The 24,732-nt window shown below is 35.9% G+C and overlaps 1 protein-coding gene across 1 annotated transcript in view; it reads right to left on the bottom strand.

Annotated features, from left to right (window-relative positions):
• The window catches only part of LOC104618702 (androglobin-like), a gene marked incomplete at its 5' end in the record, with an annotated part of 38,695 nt that extends 14,622 nt beyond the window's left edge, over positions 1-24,073 (bottom strand). The window contains 8 exons of the mRNA XM_010284364.1: positions 2,362-2,488; positions 3,670-3,869; positions 10,901-11,085; positions 12,573-12,760; positions 18,761-18,914; positions 19,111-19,245; positions 21,591-21,684; positions 23,939-24,073. Coding sequence (XP_010282666.1) covers positions 2,362-2,488; positions 3,670-3,869; positions 10,901-11,085; positions 12,573-12,760; positions 18,761-18,914; positions 19,111-19,245; positions 21,591-21,684; positions 23,939-24,073 — 1,218 coding nt within the window. The remainder of the gene's footprint in view (positions 1-2,361; positions 2,489-3,669; positions 3,870-10,900; positions 11,086-12,572; positions 12,761-18,760; positions 18,915-19,110; positions 19,246-21,590; positions 21,685-23,938) is intronic.
• Between the last annotated feature and the right edge of the window lie 659 nt (positions 24,074-24,732).

Genomic DNA, 24,732 nt, shown 5'->3' with positions numbered 1-24,732 from the left:
GAAATAAATGCTAAGTAGTAAATACAGTAAGTGTTGCTTGTTTATGATATATGTTGTTTTTGAACTTTGTTGGTGGCCTGGGCAATCTGTTGGTATCCTTACATAAACAGAAACACCCAGTTAACATGAACTGTGAAATGGATTTCTGTTACTTTGAAAGGCAGTGATTAGGAGAGAACACAGAAATCACAACATTTAAAAAGAATCCTAAGAGAAAAGTGCTCGTTATCACCGACTGTGGCTTGAGGCTGACTGGAAATGAGCCACAGCATCGGTTCGCATGGGGAAGGGAAGCCATCACCTGGAATACTGCTACCTTGAACAAAACATGGGAAACTCATGACATTGACGTGCTTCAGTAATAACAGCTGAGAACTGGTGAGGAAACTCAGAGATGAGGTGACCTCCTCTGACCTGCAGTTTTACAGACCATGGTGATAGCCGCATGAAAGGACAGACACCGGTAGCGTGGCTGGGGTGTTAAGTGCAAGCTGTTACGGCGTAGACGATTGGGAAGGGTAAGACAACGTATAGGATGTCTGTCGTAAGAACCAGTCTATCATTAAGGGGAAAATGAGGAGAATAAATGGAGTAATCTAGGAAGAAAAGACGATTCTGTGAAGAATGCAACAAGCTAGAAGCAGGTGAAATGACCACTAGAACCGCTGTCTTCGTACAGGCCTGTAAGGCTACATGACATAGCTCCTCAAATATTACTAAAACTGACTAGGGACTACAGTAAACCAACAAGATTTATCTTTGTAAAGTTCTGTACCGCTAGCTGAAAAAAGACTGCAAAAAATCTCAAATGTTGCACTCAAATACAAGAAAAGAAATAATGTATGTCAGCAATCACTGCTGATGAATCTAACTTCAGTCCAGGGTAATAGAAACGTAAAAAAACCTGACAAGCCGACATTAAAAAGAAATATGTAACCAGAGTAAAAGGTGAGAAAATACCACTAATAAATAAAGATCAAATCTTCCTAAGAAAATTTACGGGTATTAGCAAGTGTGTATATATATGAGGAAGGATAATGCAAATAATTTCTCCTTATCTCATATTTTAAAGATTGAGTTATAGAATTTTAATATTAATGACGCAGAAAATTTACGGAGTGGTGGAACTGGGGCGGAATTTTAGGTTCTGCAGGAACCTAGGGGCAAGAGCACAGGCCAGTCAGCTACTGGGACCTGGGAAGTCCTGATGGGCTGCGTGCGTGTGTGCGCGCGCGCGTACGTGATGGTCTGCACCAGCAGCTGGAGTAGGGCTGCAGCCTCAGCAGCTCATATGGGGTCCTGGGCAGAGTAGGTGTCCAAGCCCAGCTGCTGGAAGGATCCACCTTATACACACACACACATATATAGTTTCACTAGTGGACTTCTGTCCAGCTGGAGAGGGGAGCATTGGTGCTTTCTGTGTTTGTGTGAGTGCTCTGAGTGTCTGTTTGTGATTTGTGTGGCTGGCAACGTATGTATGTATATACGTAGTGCGTATGTGTGCTCTGTGTGGGCGTGTGCCTGCTGGCACTACATCTTCAGCCTGGCTCCTGGTTGGACCTGGGACATGGAGTGGCAGCAGCCTCGCCTCTCTTGGACTGTTTGATCCAGCATGATAAATTTTCCTCTAACATTTTTGAGACCGAAATCATTAACAGTGGTAAAAGGAGAAGCAAATATGAGACATCTATCTAATTTCTAAGACACTGACTAGCATTCTACCTGCTTTTAATACGTATTGGGGTTTTTTCTGTCCTTTAACAAGAAATGTTACGAGAATCTGGGGAAAAAAAAAAAGAAAAGTTTCTGTAATTTCTCTGTCCCCTTCCTGGCTTGTCTGTCTTGGGACAGACAGTCTGTCCTTGGGACCTTTCCTAGTCTTGCCTCCTGCCTAAACTCTTCTCCCAGAAGTAATACATATCCCAAAACAGGCCTTTTTTTTCCCTCCTGTCAGTGCATGTTCTTAAATTATCAGCAGGTGTGTTTCTCTAGTTTTGGTAGAAACTTCTGTGTTTGGATGTACTTTGTCAGGGCACCGTGCCTTTGTATTACACTTCATAGGTCTCTCTGACTGTAGAAGCAGTCATACAACTGTTCCACATCCCTACCTAAAGTTAAGCCCTAACAAGCTCAGGTGAGTTTTGCAGAATATTCTCTGCTTTCTATATAATTTGTGAACTGAAGGTACAGTTCACAGCAATCAAACTTCATTTCTACAAACCACAGAACAAAGAGCTTTGTTGCTTAATTATTTCACTCAAGTCGTGAATAAAAGAAAAAAATATCATATTGTCTTGGCTTGTAGCAATATAACATTTTTTTTAAAAATCAGTAACATGATGCATTTGACTAAATACATACTTAGATCGAACCAACCTTTAATTTCATTTTTCTCCATTTCTTTCAGTGCCTGAACAAACAGAGACTGACTCTCAGTAAGTGGCCAACTATTATATAGCACCAATGCTTGTATGACGTACTTGTGAGACTGTGAAAGGAAATGCTATATGTTAACATGCTGAAGACATAACAATTATAGTAAGCGTTCAAAAGTCTTGTAGGTGAGTAAACTGCCAGCTATTGAATTCAGCAAATAAAACACATAATTAATTTACAAGCTTGCATATTACAGTATTCACAAGCAGCTTAAAAAATTAGTGTTAATTCCACAGATTTTATTTTAATTCCTGTGAAATTAAACAATTACTCATGTATTTATCAAGTGAAACTAAACTAGGCTATACAATAAGGAGCTACATTCCTTTAAGATTTCCATGTAACTTTCCTATGTATGCCATGTGCTAAAACAAATCTTTTGTCTTTGAGTTTAAGACTTACTAAAGAGCTTTGAGTCCTAATACTAGCACTCAATAATGTCTTAATTTGAGGTAGAGGTAAAAGGGTCCGTGGGTTATTTTAAACATTGTCTATACTGAACAAGAAATGATTCTCTTCAAAAATTGTTTTCCAAATTCTAAAGCCAGTTCTGAGTCAAAGAACAACCCTGGAATTTATTTCTCAATTATTTTTTTTTTTCTTGGAATATTTTGTTGCAATTGAACTCAATTATCAGGAAAAATCACAGTAGAGTAACACTTGGGGACAAACAAGAACTGTTTTAGAAAATAAATGTTATTTTTCTAAGATATACAAATAATACTAGGTGAAATTAAGAAAAATCCACATTTTTGACATCCCTCTCTGAAAAACTTGGCTCAAGTAGCAGCTGTTGTTTGTGTGTTACTAAAGCTTTCAGGTGACTGGCAATAGGTGTTTCTCTATTAAAACTATTAAAGATGGCCTTCTCTTACATCGTATTTCAAAGAAAACTCGCACTGAAGCATCAGAAGTTTAACTTCATTACTGGTAGTTTTTGGCCCTTAGCTGAAAGACTGTATTTGAACTGGACTTAGCAAATGAAGAACATTTAAAGATTGAATATATCACCTTGATTTGAAAACAAAAATGATCTCTTGTTATTTGGTTATTAATATATGTACATTATCCTTTCTCCATAGCCTCATTCAGAAGCTACCAACAGTCTTAATTTTGGATTCCTTGTTCTTGCCTCAGGATATCAGATCTCCACATGTACCAAAAGAATTATCCATACCCCGTCATTGTTTGGTGGGTTTTTTTCCCAAGTCCCAATGATTTGAAATGTCTTACTTGTTGTGGACTTCCATCATTATCTTGAAAGTTTTCCAAGAGAAAAGATTCATCTTCTAATATAGCTGGATCTTCTCGTACAAGTCCGGGCTTGAAAGAAGTTTTGGTGTCCTTTGAAGATGAAATATGACCTTTTTTTTTGGATCCTCCAGTTTCTGATTCCTTCTTCATACTACTTTGAATAACCTGGGTTTTGCTTGCTGCAAGATGATAAAAAATTTCAGTGTTAACTTCAAGAAATTCTATGAATTATTGGTATGAGGTAAACAGATGCCTCCAGAAATATAAGAAAGAATTACCATAGTCAATTTTCTCATGCTGTATTACGCTCACTAGGTTCCAATTAAAATGACACTTATTCCAAATACTATCCTGATTTAATTCGGCATGCAAATCACAAATCTCTTCAAAGTACATAATGAGAAATTTGAAAGACTGTATACATAACTGTTGCTACTGTTTATAAAATGTGTAATTTTTTCCCCCAAAACTCCACACTTCTTTCCAGCACTAACTACCACAGCGCCATGCTATACAGTACCTACCACAGGTAGGCTTGTACACTGTAAGGTGGGATCTCTGTGTAGCTAACTTCTAATTTTAGAGGTTGTGTGCACCTGTGGAAGGCAGGGAGCGGTGCATTGGCCACAGTTCTGGCCACTCCTACCCTTACTGCAGTCTCTTATGTCAACCTGCCACAAAGATTATGGCTGACTAAAGTTTAAAAAAAGCCAATCTTGAAAAGAGCTTTAGAACTATTTGTGGTCTATCATTTTTAAAGTTATATCATTGTCTCCTAGGGAAGGAACTCATGTGGAAAAATCGTGAAACCAGGAACATGCTAAAGAAGAGCTGTAACAGAAGTATTAATCCAGAAAACGTAAACTTGTTAATTTTTAACGCCACTGATATTTATGATATTATCTCGCCTGAGTGTCTACAGGGAAAGGAAAGAGAATTTTAGAAAGGAATATCTCATAGAAAATTAAATAAGGGCAAAAATGACACCTCATTTTTAACACAGGGGAAGCAGCTTCACCTGTGTTACACTAACAATAGCTGGACCATCAACTGGAAAAGAGAGATCTTTTTGACTTTACTGGAGACAAAAGGCTTCACTCTTCCCAAGGTTTATTGTAGAAGCAAAGGATGATACTGTATCATTGCAACACTTCAAAACAAAAATGTACAGAGTTTCGTGTGTTGACAAAACATCCAGGGAAGTTCACAGGAGCTGACAGGACTGTTAGACCAGATTCAGCAAATTTTACAGGTGGTGTATAAGTGTATAAATGCCAAATAAAAGATTAAGTGTGCCACTAGAAACTCAAAGGGAGCCAGGAAGTACTTTCTTATGGAAGTCAAATGCCACGGAACACTTGCTATCCCACCTTTCCTCTGCATAAGGCAGTGTTTCCTTTTTTCCTAAGAAAATCAGTACAAGTCAGGAAATGAAAACAAGACCGTGCACAGATGCTTTCTTCAAGATGTCTCAAACTCCTCATCACAAGCTATGAGTTGCTCTTCTGCATGACATTCAGAATCTTTAGCACCTGAGCTATCCCTGTTGCTGTCCCCATGGTAAGAAGGGTAAGCCTGTGAGAGAGACTTGAAGGAAGACAACGTTTGGTTTCTTCTAACCCATTTTCTTCTAACACACCACTCCAAGTGTTGTTTTGTAAAAGATATGCCTAAGAAAACCTGTATCTGTGGAATAGTTTCTCACTCAAATAGAGCCTGCTGAGCTTTCCAGGTATCGGTTAGCTTCCCATTCTGTGAAGGTGAGAGAAGACATAACTCACAGTAGTTAGATTATCAAGTCATCCACCAGAGGGAACCAAAATCATGAGGCTTTCATTCAAGAGAAATGCATTTGGATGAAGAAGAAACACTATCCAGGGACCAGAGTCTTGCACATTCTTTTACATCTGTGTGAAAACCTGCAGCAAAGAAACAATTTGGATTCCAAATGGAAAAATACCTTTACATACCCTTATTTTCCAGTTGGTAACTTGTCTTTAGAGTACCATTTACAATACTTGCATGAAAGTTTCTATTCAGGAAGGATCTTCAATACCTGCCTGAGCACTGTTATCAAGGGGCAGTGCAAATCATTTGTAAAAAGGCAGCTTTAAAGAAGTGAGGCCAACTAAATGTACTCCTCCTTGTAGTCAACAAAGAGGTGAGCTTCTCTCCAGGAGGTCTGATTTCTGGGCTTTATGAGCTGTGCACTGCCCTCTGAAAGAGCCTACTTCTACCTACCAAGGTAGGTGGGCTTCAAGGGAGGTTGTATTCATTAGGCTCTAATTAGCTTTCATGAATGCCTCACTATTCCCCTCTTCTCTCTCTCCTAAACCTGAAGAGCATAAGTATTGAAGAATTCTATAATTGTTTGCCGAGAGGATGATCCTGCCATGAAGATAATTCAGCTCAGAATGGTGGAATCCTGCATAAGACTCATTCTGCCCTTGCTGGAAAGATGACTCGGAAAGTTCCCAAAAACTCACACATAACCAAAATAATAGTTCTAGCAATAGTCACCAGGCGGTGCTGTGACACCAAATTTCTCTTCTTACCCCACAGATAAATACTCTCGTTTTTCCTAAGCAAACCTCTGCCTAGAAGGGACTCGTACCTACCTTGGTTCCTGATTCAAACAAATAACTGAATGAGATTTTGATACTTTGAGACTGGACTGTATCAGACTGCTACTATGGAAAATAAAAGGATTATGAGCATTCACTTGTCCACCTGTGCTACAGGACTGCTGTGCTTGTATCAACAAAACAAGTTGCACTTGCAACATGTCAATATCTAACTCCTTTATTGGCAAGCGAGTGTTCAAGATCCATGTCATCCACTACATCTCAGAAGAGGTACATATATTAAAAATCAACTGATTGAATGTAGTTTTTGAGCTATAAAAGACATTTATAAAACAGCTGTGACGAGATGAATTAGCAGATTGTGGGTGGGAAAGGGGAATAACGTTTTATGGGTGATATTTGCACAATAATTTCACTTAAGAATACCTCTGTCAACACAGTGATCAATTCTATGAGAGGCAGAAGATGTGCAATACTGAATAGGTCTCAAATGTGAGGATTGTGTCTTGCCTAACTAACAAGTTTGGTGCTGGTGGTATAGCACTGGTTTCTGATTATTCCTATTCTGTGAAAACACACTTTTCTAGAGAACAACTAGATCCTGATGGTATGAATCGTGTATTGAATGTCGATTGTACAAATCCCCACCTGAACCTGGCATCAGTATTTATGGAGGTTCCTATATTGTTATTGTACAGGCCAGAATTTCCTAACACTTTTGACAATGCCAAAGAAACATGCTTTTGCAATGCCATAAATTGCACCTCCAGACACTCAGCAGGTTGGGTAATATGATACTGTCATATTGGTTATACTTTAGTACATTTCATAATGTGTTCATTTAGTTTGGATGGTCAGAAAGATCTGGAACACTTACACAAAATGTCATCTTTGTGATATACAGGCTGCATATAGATAGGAAAAGAACTTCATTGTTAAGGTCACTTGGTCTAGTATTGTAAAAATAATTGTAATAGTAAAAAAAAAAACCCCACACAGTGGCAGCTTCACAGTCATTCCTTCCAAATGACAGCTCTCTATACACTGAGACACACTTAAATGGCATCAGAATATTCATTTCACTTTCAAATACGGTCTAAAATCATAACTCTTTTTTACAGTCAGTTTGCTGGGTCTAGAAACTCTTTGAAATTCCCTTTGAAATAAAGTACCTTTCATCACCACTTTTTCCAGTTAGAATTCACTGACTCCAGTGCTGAATAGGAACCTGATACAACAACTCTCCTATTTTCAATCAGGTTAATATAACAGATATTTAATTGGATGATTTGCAATGTATTAAAATAATATAGCAGAAATTATTTGTATCACAGCACATAAGAATAAGAGATAAAAGTCTAATGTGTGTGTCTGATTTCTGAGGGTATTTTGAAAAATTGTTCTCACCTACAACCCCTGCTAGTCTGGCAAAGACAAAAAAGTCCTTCTTAGTTATTCTGCCCCATCCTCTCCCTTCCAGCATATATTGGAATCCATTTGTCTCTTCTTTCACGTGATTGTGCCTTTTACCTTATTTCAGTTTTTAGACTGTGATCTTTGCCAACAAGTTGATCTCCTAAAAGAAAGTTTCTTCTTCACTTTACTGAGGGTAACTTGGCAATTTATTTCAAGTAGTTGTGATGCTCACCCTAATCTGAGCTATCTTACAGCTTTCCTGCTTCTATTTCCACCAGTCTACTATTAAGTTTACTGACCTATTCCCACGTTCCAAAAACAGTAACCAAAATAGCTACTGATTATCTTGGCAACTCACTCACAGAATCATGACAGCTTCTCCATAGCTTCCTTTAAAACCACAACGTTATCAACTGATGATTACACTTTAAGAGCATGGTCTCCATAGTATTTAATTTTACATTTCTGGTAATAACAAGGTGCAGTTGAGACAGAAATCAAAATGTTTCATAATCATGATTAAATTACTTATTTTCCACCCACATGTTGGAAATTTTGATAAAACATTTTTTTAAAGGATGCTGTTAGAAAACTACACAGTTCGAAATAGTGGAGGTGAGCACATGAAATACTATGCTATTTTGGGCTTTAGCAAAGCAGTAATCCAGTATTCGAACAACTTGTCTTTGCTTCAGGTTCTGAATATGCTCAAACAGGCAGAAACTCATTGATTTACAGAATATTTATTGTTTTAAAGTCTTCATAAAAGGACTGAAGATTTCAATATCTTACAACTTTGATGTAGAGTGGTATATGTGGTATATATGCATATATATATATGTATACTCTCCATGGAGAGTACAGTAGCTGACTTGGTTTCCTTATAAACAGCAGCTTTATTTAAGCAAACTTGCAATGCTTATGAAGAATGCATATTTTTAAAATTAAACCCATAATGAAAAATTCAAAATAGTATACAATCTTACAAATAAGATGGAAATAGCTTGATTAAGAATTGAAGTTAAGACGGCATGGCAGCAGCATCTAAAATTTACTACATATAATAAGTGTTGTGGGAGCAGGTAGAAGGTACTTCATTTTTGTTAAAAATGACCTGAGCACTACAGAGCCAATTTTTGAAAATATGCCTAAGAATTAGGTACCTCATTAAGCTGTATTTATTGCTTCTGAGCAGTAAAATTAAACATCTCTTAAAAATCAAGTGTCGATCAACTGGCTGAGTGTACTTTCAGACGACAAAATTTTCATTCCAGTTTTGTTTTAGCTTCTTTTGTAGCCCAGCCCTGCTGTTATCAAACAATAAAAATGCCAGTAACAAACAGCTGATGTTGTCTGATTGTAGCTCTTGAATACAGAGTTTGGCAGAACTCTTAACTTCCGAAAGCCTGGAAGTGAAGCATGAAAGAGGATGTCGAGATAACCTAACTCTGCCCTCTAAGATGGTGCAGGAAGTTATCTTGCTGCATCAGAGGGGGATGATGGCAGAGCACTGCCACAATCTCAAGCTGAAGGCTCTCTCTATTAAGTCCGGTTGTAAATGAGAACCTGTTTCATTGGACAGCACATCCAAGGAAACTGGATTATTTGTGTATCATGAAGAAAAAAAACAACAACCATAAGCCTTAACTACTAACTGGTATCACAGGATCACAGAAGGCTGAATGGTCCTCGCAGAGGCTGGAAGACGCCTCTGGAGATCAGTTAGTTCAACCCCATTGCTAAAAGCAAGGTCAGCTAGGGCAGGTTGCTCACAGCCATGTACAGTTGGGTTTTGATTATCTCCAAGGATGAAAACTCCAAAACCTCTCTGGGCAACCTGTTGCAGTGTTTGGCACTCTAAGAGTAAAAATGAAACAAAAAAAACAAAACAAAAAAACCTCTTCCTCCAAATTACCTTTTCTAATGCTTAAATTATATTTTCTGTATTTCAGTTTGTGCCCATTGCCTCTTGTCTTCTCACTGGGTGTCACTGAAAAGAGTTTGGCTTCATTTTCTTTACTTCCCTGTCCCTTCCCCAAGTATTTATATACTGCCAGGCTTGGGCATACACTAGATTCAAAGTGGCAGTGTGCTGGACTACAGAACATCAGTTTTGACTGATGCCAGCTGGATTTTTGTTAGGCACAATCAATAGTTTCAAAGTACTTTGAGAGAATACATGGATTTTAGCATACTTATGAAAGGTGACCTTTGAACACACACTGGTTCTCACCTTTAAAAAAAGCTGAGCTGACAAGACTGCAATGTAGTGAATGTCAATAAAATTTAAAATTTAAAAAAAAAAGTAATTTTGAGGCAATAAACTTCTCAGATTCAACTTTTAGCCAAAAATGAGTGAGGTGTTTGCTGTAACTTTCAAATAAATTTGTTTCAAAAGAAATGTTATTTAAATTCATATATTCCCATAAGGGATAATTTTTCTCAGTATTTCAGTTGCTATCGTAAATAATTGACAATGGCATAATGGGCATTTATGAACTTTGTCTGGGGCAAGTAGCTCTTCCTTCAGTGTCTTCTATTTCCATGAATAACATTGTGAAGCAGTAGCAGAGGCAGAGTCAAAAATGGAGAGTTTTTCTTAAGGATAAACACCGTATCTTTTATTCAAGCGTCTTTTGCCTTGTACTCTGGGGCTCATATGATGGATAGGAAGCCAATAAAATGTGTACTTCTGCTAAAAGGAATGATGCTCAAGATGGTGCATTTAAACCATAGGGCTCATTGTACTCTGAATTATCTACCATGTCTCATGGTCTGGGCATCAGTTTCCTAACAGCCAAAATCTTTTGAACTTTAAGATCAAACTAATAAAGGCAAGATCATGAAAATAAAACATATTTCAATTCTCAAGGACAAGTATATACATAAAATTATCAGAACCGAGAAGCTACTTCAATTATCCACAAAAATTTTTACTCAGTTACAAAACAAGACCAAAAGGCAGGGGAAGAAAATAAGGCTGGACACCTCATTTCAATCAATCCTTTTGGTACCTTTCCTCATTGCTGAGGACCAAGGACTCCTGTTGATTGCTCAAAAACGTAGCTGATTTCACTTAATCACAAAGCAATTATGGATTCATTGGAAAAAATAGGAAAAAATAGTATCTTCTGTGATTACCTAAAGTTACTCTAAGAATGTACGTCCCTCAGTGAATAAAATTATCAAATACAGAATACAATACTTACAGTGGGAACTCAAAAGCATTTCATTACTCAAGAAATGAAAAGCAGGGATGACTGCATGGCCCTTTCCAGTGACACTCACAATTTCTTCCTCATTATCTAGGACTTGAAGTTTAATGAACACATCTGATTTAGAGGTTTGTACCTGCACTGTAGCAATATGTGACGCTGTGACTTTTACTGAATACCTAAAGAGGAAGAAAAAAATCATAGCAATATAACCAACTGTGCCAGATCATTCTTTTTTAGGGAAGTACCTGAACGTTGTGCTGACCTGGAAGCGATTAAAATTGAGTTTGTAGTCAATGGTTTTCCTGCAATCTGATGGGCTAAGCCTCCTGTAGTGAAGTTTAGTGCAGTGAATCTATGATCAAAGTAAGTGTTGCTGCTGCAAGAAGGGGTGGTCTTGCCGTTTCTTTTTTTTCACTGCCTTATCAAATGACCAGATTTACATTTTCCCTCCTGCTGTACTAGTATGTGTTGAAAAACATGGTTAGCCAGATGAGGGAACTGTTTCAATTAAAAAGTAACTGAGCAAAAGAAAAGAAAAAGAAATATTTGCTTTCAAAAGAGTTACCTCATTTGATAGCAGCTGCTACTCTGGTGAACTTAAAGTCTGTGGAATTAGAGTCTTGGGAGGAAATTTAAATAATATTTCTGTTGCGAGTCATAAATTTATATATTATTTGCTTTTTGTCCATAATTTCAACGTTTTTAAGATTGGCAACATCACAGGGGAATAAAGAAAAAAACAACACAAACTCATATAGACTGTACAGAATTTGAGACCATTTGTTATATTTCCATTATATGCTTTCTTCATTTATATTGAACCTAATTCCTCTTGTTGACTAGACCTCTATCCTGAGAATAATCCATTGATTTGAAAGATTGATAGAAATTGTCATGAATCGAGGCAAAATGTTCTAGAATTAACCTTCAAAATATATATGTGTATTCAGCTCTCAGCACGGGGCCTGTTTTACTGCAGTGTGTAGTCCTTTGTGTGAAAACTTAAGCATAGTGATTTAGTCAGGGTCAGTTCTGAACTCAAACTCAACTAGAATAAACTGAATTTAATAAACTTCAAACAATTAGAAAAGCATTAATAAAAATTGAATTATGATGTTTTTATTAAATATGTTCTCCTAAAAGAATGAGCATGCTAAAATAGAATGTATATAAATTTTTCTGCCAGCACTGCAAGATGGAAATTGGTCTGATATATCAGAAAAGAAATTGTTGTATTTCTAGATTTTGTTTAGAGCTTTACCTGAATAGCTGAAAAAAATGTATCAAACTTATGTCTCCTCCCCATCTGCAAAATCTCGATTTTAATACATACTTAATCCCCAAAAGTACTATGGAATTCCAGTAATTGACGTACAGGTAAGATTTCAAGATTGAGCCTACAGAACTGCAAAATACTGTTATTAGGATTTTAAAGTTATAGCCTGTGTACGTCATATCTGTTCTTCATTAAGCAGTGACCATATTTCAGAAAATAACATTTTCATAAATGAAATGTTAAATTTGGTATTGCACATTGACGGCCCATAAAATTCAGACATTTGCTTTAACACCTTCCCCTTCTAAGAAAGAGGAAATAACATTTTTCTGTCAGGGATGGTCCATATAAAAAGCAGAATTTAATCATTCTTCTCTCAATATTTACCTGAACATTACATGCTTGTCATTGGGTATGTAATACTCTTTAATTTCTTTAGTAGAATAGACATTATTTACAGCCTCACGAGAGAGAACTGGGAGTGGACTACGAGAACCGATGAGCCGGAGCTTCCATCTTCCAGCTGCCATAGGTAGGTCACCAGTACATGCTTCAGCCATAAATGTGTATCCTTTCTGAAAGGAGAAAACATGTCATTTTTACTTGGAAATAACACTACTCAAAAATCACTCTATCACTACATGCAACACACTTTTTGTCCACGTTACACTTACTAATGTAATCAGATGTCCTTCATAAGCAAGGAGGACTATAGTCCTCTTACTATAGTTCTATTATAGTCTATAGACTATATAGTTCTATTATAGTCTAACTTACGAAGCATCTCATATTACAGGAATCTGCATGTGGCAAAAAGTTACACAGCAAGTCAAATCCCATCTCATCTAACTTCAAAGTTGGCCTTATTTTTAAGGGCAGGTACAATCAAACTCTTGAGGTTACTTTCTAATCAAATTACTTGATGGCTGTAAGTTGTTCAAGAAAGTCTAATTTAAGAAATACTAATGAGTTCTTACTCTTTTATTTAAGCACGTGCAGTATTCTATTCTGAAAAGTCTTCTTATAACATGACCAAAGTTCAGTAAAACATATTCAATGTATTTTCTTGCTTTGTACATCATACTACTATGCAAACACATACTACTATGATGTACTTCGTACATCATACTACTACTACTATCCCAGATCAAACACATCTATACATCTCTAGGTTCTGTAATATTACCATTCTTTTTCTTGTAAAACCATCAGCAATAGTATCAATCAAAGTCTTTTCACATCGTACAAAATATTTTTTCCCTGTTGTTATCTGAACAAAACTATATGTGGTGGTAGTGGTGGTGATAGTAGTAGTAGTAGTAATAGTAGTAGCAGATATACCGAAGAAAGAGTTAAAGACTGCATAAGCCAAGAACTTCCACACCAACTCTGAGACAATCACATCAAGCCCTCTTCTCTACTATTGCTGGGAAACGTCTAGCCTCTATGCCAGATGTAAGAAAGACGTGTATTGTAAAGTATTGATGTGTTTGAAAACTGTGCAACGATTTTGAGATTATACATACTTGTAAGTCCAAAGGTGACCAGAGCTGAAGATAAGGAAACTATTATTTTGGCAATTCATGCCACATTCACAAGACATTTAGCAAAAGTTAGCTGTCCTCACATGTAAGAAAACTAAATTAGATAAAAATAAAATGTAAACATGAAAATAACTGCATTCACTGATAAATCAGAGATTTAAAAATGTCTCTTCATGCTGTAAGGCAGAGTGAAACTATGGGTGAATGCAATTTGCTGCATCGAAATCTAGAGATCAGATTCCGTGTTAAAATCTGAGGTTAAATTAATATTGCCCTTACTTTTAATAATGTCATTGCAAGTACAGTGTTAAATATCAGGATATTAATCTTATTTTTATGAATATGTTGATTTAATAAAAACATATTTCTACTATTAGAAAAATCAAATTAAACATTAATGAAAAATGCAACATGCAATAAGCCTGATGCAGATTCAGCCGCTCCTTATGAATCCTGAAAAGAGGAATATGGGAAACCAAAATATAATTTAAAAGGTTTCAAAATTTGATTTTATTTTGTATTTGAAAAAAGAAGGCAATATGAATGTGATTACCTGAAAGACAGGGCAGGGGAAAAGGGATATAATGAGTGCAATGGCCAATTGTAATATAACAGGGGAACTCGGGATGAAGTCCCTTCTTCAAATTCTCCATACCAGCCCTACCAACTTGCTTTTTCACACATTAAAATTTCATGTTCCATCCAAGTAAGAGTCCTGATGAAAATTCTTTGAAAGGTTTTCTCTCTTTGTAGTCCTCTGCTAAATTTCAGCTAAAAGAAATCAGTATTTACCTGTAAAAATGCTTTGTTGAAAAATTCTTGTAATAAATAGGGTTGTGCATTCAGCACTATCCGATAATGCAGGGTTGTGACTCAGGACTACTGAATATTTAGAATGAAAGTAAAAGAAATTATTCATGTTTCCAATTTGCGCAATTGTAACTGTAAAGCACTTTATACCCTTTAATCACTACAAGGTAATAGCAACCATTCAAAGCTATGATTCAACTGAACTCACTTATTTAGATATCTATTTAAGCATACAGTTAAGTCCCCCCGTTCTTAACAAGTACACTTGGAAACTAAGAGGGGTTTAGCCAGATACTCAGTGCTTTCTGACAGCATGGTGTACCTGAGAAAAACACTCTTTGTTGTATACCTGTTTACAAAGATAAGGTTATACAATCTTAATGTTCACTATAAATATGCAGAAAATTTAGATTTAAGATCAAAAAATTGTTTAAGTACGAACTTTCTGAATACTATAAAGCAATTGGCACAATAACTGAATTTTGTGGCTGATAGGAACACAGAGTAATCATCAGTCACTACTGAGAAATAAACCTACAGATCTAGACAACTCCATCAGTTTTATGTCTCTGTCTTAAAAATCTTTGAAAGGTTTCATTACCTACTTAGATATCTTGTTACAATTCACTGTCTCTAAAATCAGAAAGGGTTGTTTTCTAATATACCACCTAAACTAACTTTTTGGTAAAGAAAGATGGTTTCCTTATGTCCTTCTATGACTAGTCAAGAAGAGAACTGATCAGTGTCCTTGCTCGAATAGGTGTCTACTTTCTAGACTAGATGTGTTGTTAGTGATGCTTTCTTAACCTCTTATCTTTGTTGGTCAGCTGAAGCTTGAGGAATGCTTATCTTTATCGTTTTCTACAATCTATTCAAAAGACTTGTGAATAATAGAGTAGAAGTAAAAGAAAACCCAAACACAACTGTATCTGTCAGTACAAAAAACTACCCATGAAAGAAGAAAATTTAATGCAAAAAAAAATCCAAATAATGCAAAGCAAGTAGATAGTTTCTCTCTAGATTGTAACGTCTGCAGAAAGAAGACAGACATTATTGCTAGTGTGCAGATTTTATCCTTATTGTCAAACATTCTGAAATGAACAATAATGTGTTCCAGGAGTGTCTCTGCAGCAGAATTACAGTATCTGTTGATAGGATTTCTTTTTAGTTCTCTCGTAAATTGCTGACTCATAGTTTTGAATCAGAATAACTAACTGGTAGGTTTGTTTAAAAAAAAAAAAAATTTTTTATTAATATGTATATTTAGGAATTTGGGCATACTGTATAATTTCTTACTTGATGCATTACATTGTTGACTTTGTCTTTTACAAAATACTGTTAAAAAGAAAGCTAACATTAAAATACCACCATTGTATTCTTTGTTTCATAATAATTGCATAATGTCTTCTCAAAACATCAATAGAGCTTTCAATAGCTTTTGCAGGTCCACTGAAACATTAACAAACCATTTACAAGTAGGAAGAAACCAAACTAAATTGTACAGTATGGGGTTATATTCTTACTGAGAAACTCAGCAGCAGTGATTAAGAAATGTAGTAAGAACAAGTAGAAAAATATAGCATACCTGCACAATTCTGTTGTAATGCTCTTAAACCAAAATCACTCTTTTCTGATATTAACCACGTTTAATATTTTAAAATGTGCATCATTAGTTTAAAGAATAATAACACAAATGTCTGCTTTAGAGTGTGGACTTCTTCAATAAGGAAGGACAGGACTAAAATAAAAAGGGCCATTCTCATTAGTTAATGACAGAATCACTGAGGCTATTGTGCGGTACCCATGAAAAAAATAATATTATGGAACATACCAGGAACATACCAGGTGGGGTAGCACATAGCAATAAAAGCATTTCCAATATTAAAACCACTGTACTGCACAAAGTGTTCATAAGACCTTATTTGGAACATTGTGTACAATTCTGGACATCTTTATTCAAGAAAGGCATCTTAAATGGGAGGAGATCCGAGAAAAAATTAGTAAAATAATGGAAATGGAAAACCTGCCTTACAAGACAGAACTAGACAGCTGTATCCTGCTAAGCAGGACAAATGCTGAGATCTGAAATAAATCTGAAGTTGCGATTGTCCTTTCCACAACCCATCACTTTCCCGAAAACAGTAAGTAGTGTTCACCACTGAACATTACTTTTTGCATCCTGACACTTGCCACTGTTGGATTTTGATTTTTCCTGTCTGGTGGAATCCAGAACCCCATCTCTGAGGATCCCAAATTAGTTTTGAGAGCTTGAAAAGTTTGTCTGCAACCCTTCTTTTTAAAGCATATTCCTCCAGCAGGAACAGTCCTTATCTGTCACATTCAGCTAATATTCACTATAAACACTAGATAAGGCAAGTTCATTCTAGTGAAAAAAAAAAGTCTGATGAAATTGGAAGTTACAAAACAAAGACAAGAAAACTACTCCTACAGTGTTAGACTGTAACTAACTTCAAATTCCTTGTTATTGACAGGTGAGACTGAGAGGACTAAAATGTGAACCTGTCTTCATGAAAAAGTCAACTGTGAACACGTGGCTAGAATAGTTAATATTAGGGGTAATGTTAAAGAGGTAAGAGGCAGGCCAGCATAGGAAAAGAAGTAGTAAGTGATTATATAAAGTTTTGGATTAGTTAGGTCTGATGAACTTCTGAACTGTCTGAAGGATAATTAAATAACAGGTTAAAACAACCACAAAACTTTAAAATTATATTTGATAACTGATGGTGAACAGATAAGGTACTGGAAGACTACAGAACTGCAATGTTGTATTTTTTTTAGATGGACAAAGGTGTCTAGAAAATTATCACTCAGCGTAACTCCAACAGGAAACAACTAATAAAATGAACTCCTTGCAATGTCCTCAACATAGCAAAGGGACTGCAAAAACCAATGCCTATCAAATCCCTCAAGCTTCCTTCTATAGGAAAGAACACTATGGGAATGAAGGAGACACCTGACACTGTCTCTCTGATCATTCTTCTAAGCCTAAGGAAATGCTGTCATAATGAAGAAACTAGGGTGGCTGTTGGACAGTCACATCCAGAAAGTACATACTCATGGCTCCTTTTGGAAGAGCAGTATGCAATCATTGAGATTTCAAAGATCTAACCTGAACCTGACTTCACTCAATATTTTTATTAGTAATGTGGATGGTGGAATGGAGAACATATATGTTTAATTAGCTGATACCACATACTAAGAAGGATTGTAACTTTAGAGGAAGAGAAAATAAGAATTCAAGATTATTTTGAACTAGGTAAATTGGTCTAAAAAATAGCATTAAAATCAGTAGTGAAATGCACTAGATTTAGTCAAGAATAATAAGCTACAAGATTCAGTTCTTCAGGAAAGCACTTAGGGTTACAGAAATACATGAGTCAACAATGGTGTTGCAAAATAGGGCAAGCATCACAGTTGGATATATAAGCAGAAATAAAGCCCACAAGACATGTAAACTAATCGTTCCTTACTCATCATTTGTATGGCCACACGTTAATCCTTGGGCAAAGTTTACTGTGCTCAGTGTTGTGCATGATAAACAAGAAAAAAAACAGCAGTGATTGGAAAGACTCCAGAGGAGAGAGTAATCAAGAGTGTAGAATATCTAACATGCAAGGAAAGACTGAGCAAACTGTCTTTTTTAGTCTAAAGGTAAAAAGGCAGGAGGAGAGGAAGCTGTGATAATTACTTAACAATACAGTTATTTTTTTAGAAGCAATTTACAGTAATGCTCCTGAGATAACATACAGGCTTTGAGGGGGAACATATCTAAAGCTGTATTTGGCATCAATGTTGCAATTATCACTAGCACCTGAAGATACATGTTAACTTAATTATTGTCAGCATGACCTATAAAAGGCTATTCAAACTCATTCTTAGTTTGGCCCCTCACTCCTGAAGGTTGTTCTGTCAGATGAACAGCATCAGCAGCAACCATATTGTCACTGAGTAGCACAGCACAGGGAAGTTGGATAATATTCCTCCATTTAGTGACAGTAAAAAATATCAAAGAAAATTAAGGCTATTCCTTCACTGCAAAAAGTTTAGCACAGAAGCAGATCAGTGATAGTCTCTGTTCAAGCTTGCTAATAAATAAGGGCACACTTCTAAGTAGAACATAATGACATAGCTGAAAATGTCCACAGAATTTATTTTCTTATTAATTTAAAAATTATACTTTTCACGACTTTTTGCATTTACCTTATTTCTGGGATAAACACAAGGTGCCACTTTGAAAAAGACATGTGGCATTTCCTCCAGTGTGTCATTGTCAATGACATGAAGTCTACAGGAAGGGATAGTGGTATACATCTTTGGCACTACAAGCATGTCTTCTGGAACAATAAATATTTCTCTAAAGAAAAAGAAACTAAAATTATATTAAAATTATTTTCACAAAAAGATTTGTGTAACATGAAGTAAAAGTATACATTAAAATTTAAAGAAAGTATACTTATGTACAATTACATTTTTAAAGCAGGTTAGTGAAAAACCACAGTGTATTAATACTACTTTCTCGTAAGTGTTACACAGGGCTGTATGAAACTCACCTAAAAACGACAAACCACACATTTGGTGGCTGATCGGCATACGTTACAGCATAGTCAGCAAAAGAGATCTTACACCATTCATCTTCATAACAAGGAAACTTTTCAATTGACTTACTGTTTCTTTTAAACATTTCTCTGGAAGCAGAAAACAAGATAAATACTTAAATCTAATCAGAAGGGCACACACTTCTTGACTTTAACTTACGCTAATCATGAAGAAAACTGCTTTGTGCATGAATGTAAAACAATGATATAAAATGCTGTTCACTCTCAAAAAATAATAAATCAGCATAACTTATATTCCTTTATACGAAGCTGTCATCTTAAAGCTGTGTTATCATTAGGAGATTTAAAAAACCTTTATTTTCTTTTCAAACTTTTTGAACAAGAAAGGAATAAAAGCAAAAACAAATAAATTTAAAATGAGATGAAAGACATTCCTTTCACCCAGGAAGGAACCTAAACTGCATTTCAGAAGTTATTTGTAAGACTAATAAACTCACAAGTGTTATGAAGTTCTGTGAAAGTACAGCTAACCTCACTGGCACCTGACACCAAGAATTTTTATTTATCATATGCAGCATCAAAAATTAATGTTCCTCTGGACAAAGCAATGTGAAGACTAGCACAAGAAATTCACCATTCTGTAAACAGGTTGTTGGGTGAAGGGCAGAAGAAAAATGACGGGTCTCATTCCATCTTTTGGCTCCGTCCAGTGATTTTCTCTGGAGATTGTGACTGAAAATAGGCCTACACAGAGGTGAAGGAAATGATACCCTTCTCCCCGCCACCCCCTCTGTCTTCCTTTATTCTTTAACTACCTCCTTTCTGCAGTAAGTAAACAATATATTTTTTCTGCTATCTTTTAATTCCTCTAATTCAAAGTTTGGTTTATATGGTTTATGTAAGTGGATAGTCTAAAAGAAACCTCACAACATCTATTGTCGGTGATACCTGTTTTCTTTTCTGTGTCGAATACGAACATGTTCAGGTTCTTCAACTGCAAAAGTTTTGTCCACAGAATTTGGACAATGCTACTCTAATGTTCTGTTATTCCTATATAGTAATTGGAATTACAGAAACAATCTCCACATTCATGTTTTCAGCAACGATAATAGCTGACCTTGACATTTAATTAAGGTGAGTCACAGAATGAATGCAAATATTGCCAGAAGTAATTTAAAGCAGAACAGTTTGAAATCTCAGTCCATGAAGCTTTGCAAAGGTTCCTTCCACCACTGATAAACAGCACACACAGAGACAGAAAAAGACCCTCACAAACCTCCAATTTTTAATTCATTGAAAATTATAGTAGGGACAAACATAGATGAGCTTATATGCGATGTATAATAAGAAACAGGTGGCAACCCTAGCACAAATTGAGAGGTTTTAGGTCATTTTAAACTGGTGTTTGTGTTGTAAAATGGTACTGCTTCTGGCCTCCAGTAAGTCTGGGGTTAGAGAATGGGAAAGTTGAACTTCCAAAATTCCTCCACATTACTTTATCGGCCAAGGTGCTAACTTGTTCTATTGAATGCAAGTCTGTCAGCTGTTAGAAAAAAATTAAACAAAATCACATTAGCATGATTTTAACACTCAAATGTATCTCTTGGAACAATGCCTAAGAATCAGTCCCATAAGTCCTGATTCCATCAACATAAACAGGTTTTGCAGGACTAGAAACACTGAAAAGTGAAATAAAATTATAGCCCATATGAGTGTTCCTCCAACTGCTGGTTATAAGGAGTGAGGATTCATACCCACAGCCAGTAATTATTGCCAGTTCTCACTGCTCACCCCTGGCAGGTGACCTGCTAGGTCAGTTGTGTGAACACTTGCAGAGAAATTTTTGAAGGACTTAATGAAAATACATGATCCCCGAAGAGTGTCATGCTTGCAAATGACTTCCGGAACACTGTTGAAATTAGAATAGCTATCTTGGCAAAAGCTGTAATTAAATACCAGGGAACGCGTCTACCTAGAAATACATCTACTTTCCTTCAAGCAACTGCTACAAACAAATCCTCTGATGATATAAACTGTAGTACAGTTAAATAGCATGGTTATCTCCTTTCTAAGGCCAACCAGGGTTCCTTAACAGATAGCATGAATCAAAATGCTTCTTTAAATCATCTGGTTAGCTCTTCAACTAAGGAATCAGTATCAGATTTATCCTTATGAAACAGCCTACAGGTTATTAAAAAATTAAATACAGGAGAAAGGTAATATTCTAGCTCAAGCTGTACGAAAAAACCTGTAACACATACCTAAAAATTACATTTGCTACAGTTTTAGTCATGTAGGGTACACAGAATAAAGCATAGCATATCTTCACTAAAAACATCTTATCCCTTCCAAAAGAGATTTTTGTAATTTTAAAACTAGTAATGCTCTTACAATATTTATTTTGCAAACCAGTAATTTACGGCAATTCTATGGTACTGGCTGCAATAAAATAGTTTAATTTATTACATGATTACCTTAACAGCATTACAGCACACTGTTCAAAATCTAACTCAATCACAGTCCACAATTTTTGCAAGGTTTCTTTGACGTTAGTGTTTTCTTTAGTACCTGGAAATAATAAAATAAATTAGAAAAATATAGCATCTAACTTTGTATTGTTCTAAATATAAATCTGCTAAATACATGTGAAAAATGCCACTCACGCAAGTAAATTGCCTTATGAATCACTATTTTTTATTTGGAATTTTACAGAAGTCTCACTGAGCTGAAAACTAATTTCTCCTTTGACAAGAGGAAATTCCCTTCATCATCACCTTTGTACTTTTCAGTATTTCTACACCTGCAAAAACGATGTGATCAACATTTTCTCTGATTTACAGTTTTTTCACTGTAACATGTTGTAGTGATATGAGGCTATGAGGTGATCTTCGTCCTTGGAGAATACAGAGTTTAGCTCCAAGCACCGTTTATTTGCAGACACTATGAAGGGGCAGGTATGTGCCTGGGCAATCTGTGTAGCTAAAAAGAAAAGAATTGGGCAGGTCCAGCAGGTAATTCTTCCCACCCATGTTTAATACATCTCAGATGACAGGATGTGTTGTCATCTCAAGGTGTCTACTTCTATCCACAGAATACAGATGAAGACTAGGCAACTCATTTACACCTGTTGTCTAACTTTCCAAGATTAAAGTTAGGTGAAATCCTTCCTTATTGCATAAGCCATTAATGACAGAAATAGAGAGGGAAAACAAAAAAAAAAGGGGGGTGGGGAGTAGTAACACTTCACTGTATTGACAAGTAGGAGAGAAAAAAATTATAGCTAACTGGGGAGAGGATGAGAAGAATAGTATGCCTGAAAAAAGCCCAAAACCCACAGTAAAGCACTGTAAAGAAAATACCAGAATTAAAGGTAACAGAGTATTGATAAATCAGAAGAAGTTAAGAAAGACTTTATAGACAGTGGAAGAAAAGTCTCCTCAAGTGTCAAAAATCTAAAATCTAGAATTCAGAAGAACAGCTTCTGGGCTCTGGGATTTGTAGGAATTAATAATACCAGTGAAAATTTACAGAAATTCATAATTTACAGGGTATTTCATAAACAAAAATAGGAGGTTACTAGACTACTTAGTAGGAAAGCTTAAGCAAGACTGGGCTACAGGCGATAGTTTGGGAGAGAGGCAGCACCAGACTTACTGATAAGGAGATGAAGGTGCAAAAGATAGCTTGAAGAGATCAGCTGGTGCAGGTAAATACAAGGCAAAAGAACCCCAGCAATGACAGTAATTCAAGAAGGACCTTCCAGCAGAATGAGTATGACTTACTAAAAAGGGAATGTATATCTCTCAATTGGAGCAGTTTTCTTTGTCACAGTCCTCAGGCATTCATATACTGCAAGGCTACAAGAAATCATGTGATCTAACTTTCTGTGTAACAGTCCTGTTAGCATATTAATTGCTATTTCATCATGTATGAATGATGAATTAATCCTCTCTGAATTTGATGAGTATCTGTTTGATTTCAGCAGTACAACACAAATCTTAGTTTATGACAAAAAATACCTTATCCTTTTAAAAATGAATGCCACTTTTTCTAGCTTGAATGTGTCTGGATTCAACTCACAATCTCTGAAACTCAGACTAAAGACCTTCTTGTTAACCCTTTGGATCTCAGACTAAAGTACTTACAGATTACAATGAAGTCATTCTTAATCTTACCTTTTTTAAATTACAAACTAACAGCCTGCAAGTACAAGACCCTTCTTTAATTCTGATCATTACAATTCTACCCAGAATTTCTCAGTTGTTACCTGTCTGTCTTATTGGACTGTGGACACTGCACTCAGACACCGTATTCCAGCTGAGATAATAGAATCGCTGAGTAAGAAATGTAACACAAGTCTTCAACTGCTATGTAAGATTCCTCTATTTATATACATAAGAATGACGGATGGTATCAGCACAGTATCTTTTGAGCACAGTATCAGGCTTTGATGTTGTGTTCTGCTGATTATCCGTTATGACGCTTAGGTTCTTGTATGGACTTCACTTACCCTTCCAGAAAAAATAACGTTTAGCCCAGCTCTAAGCTAAATCTACATTAATGCAGATTCTGGTTTAATATCTATGAAAACCTAGGTGAGGGTGTTTTTGCTCTACTTTTTAGTATCATATGTGCTAATTGAGTGGTTAGGTTGAGCGCTATTCTTAATTTTATAAGAGATCAGCGATTCAACTATAACATTCTATTGCATTTCAGTTCATTTTTACTAGACATTAATTAGTACCAAAATCCTGACAGTGAATATTTGAATAAGGTAAAGTATGAAACATTTTTTAAAAAGGCTTTTTTTTTAAGGACATACCTGGTTTTCTGCTGTTCATTACTTTCCTAACATAGGTCCCTCTCCAGAAGGCTTGAAGTGTAAGAGCTGCTGCTGCTTCTTCAGAAGTGGGAGTTTGGTTCTGCCGGTTGCTAAGGGAAGTCTTCTCACAACTCTCTGAAAGAAGGGGAGGAGAATGAACAACATCAATAAAGCTGGAAGTCCTGTAGCTGCTTGCAATGAAGTTAAAAAAACAACACAAAAAACTCACAAAACAATGACAGTGCTATATTCCAGAAAGAGTGGTTCCTGCATAAAACTTCCATTTATGACAAAAATACCACTCTTAAAATTTTGCTATTATCATGATAAAATTAGACAAAATATACTGCGTAATTACACAAAGTCAGCTTGCAACTACTATGCTAATTCCAAATACTAAATCACTGAATTAATACTTCTCTTTATGGACAGCTATTGCAGTGCATTTTTTAAAATCAAGCCTCCTAATGTAATTTCAAAATATCCTTCCAAACATGAACCAACAGGATTTGATACATTAAAGCCTGTCTCTGAATACAGCTTAAAAGAGCTTCAGGAGATTTTAAGTGCTTCTGTCTCTCAATCTGATCATTTTATTAAGTAATAACTTAAACATCAATGTACCAAACATTTTATTCAACCTTTGCAAAGGAGCCATAGGATAAGGATAAGATCTATGATCATAGAATCACAGAATCATAGAATCATTTAGATTGGGAAAAACCTTTAAGATCATCAAGTCCAACTGTTAACTTAGCACTAACAAGTCCACCACTAAGCCACGTCCCTAAGCA

This window comes from Phaethon lepturus, unplaced genomic scaffold (assembly GCF_000687285.1).
Source record: "Phaethon lepturus isolate BGI_N335 unplaced genomic scaffold, ASM68728v1 scaffold51483, whole genome shotgun sequence".
NCBI lineage: Eukaryota > Metazoa > Chordata > Aves > Phaethontiformes > Phaethontidae > Phaethon > Phaethon lepturus.
The sequence above is the reverse complement of the archived record's forward strand: the minus strand, read 5'-3'. Positions and strand labels throughout refer to the sequence as shown.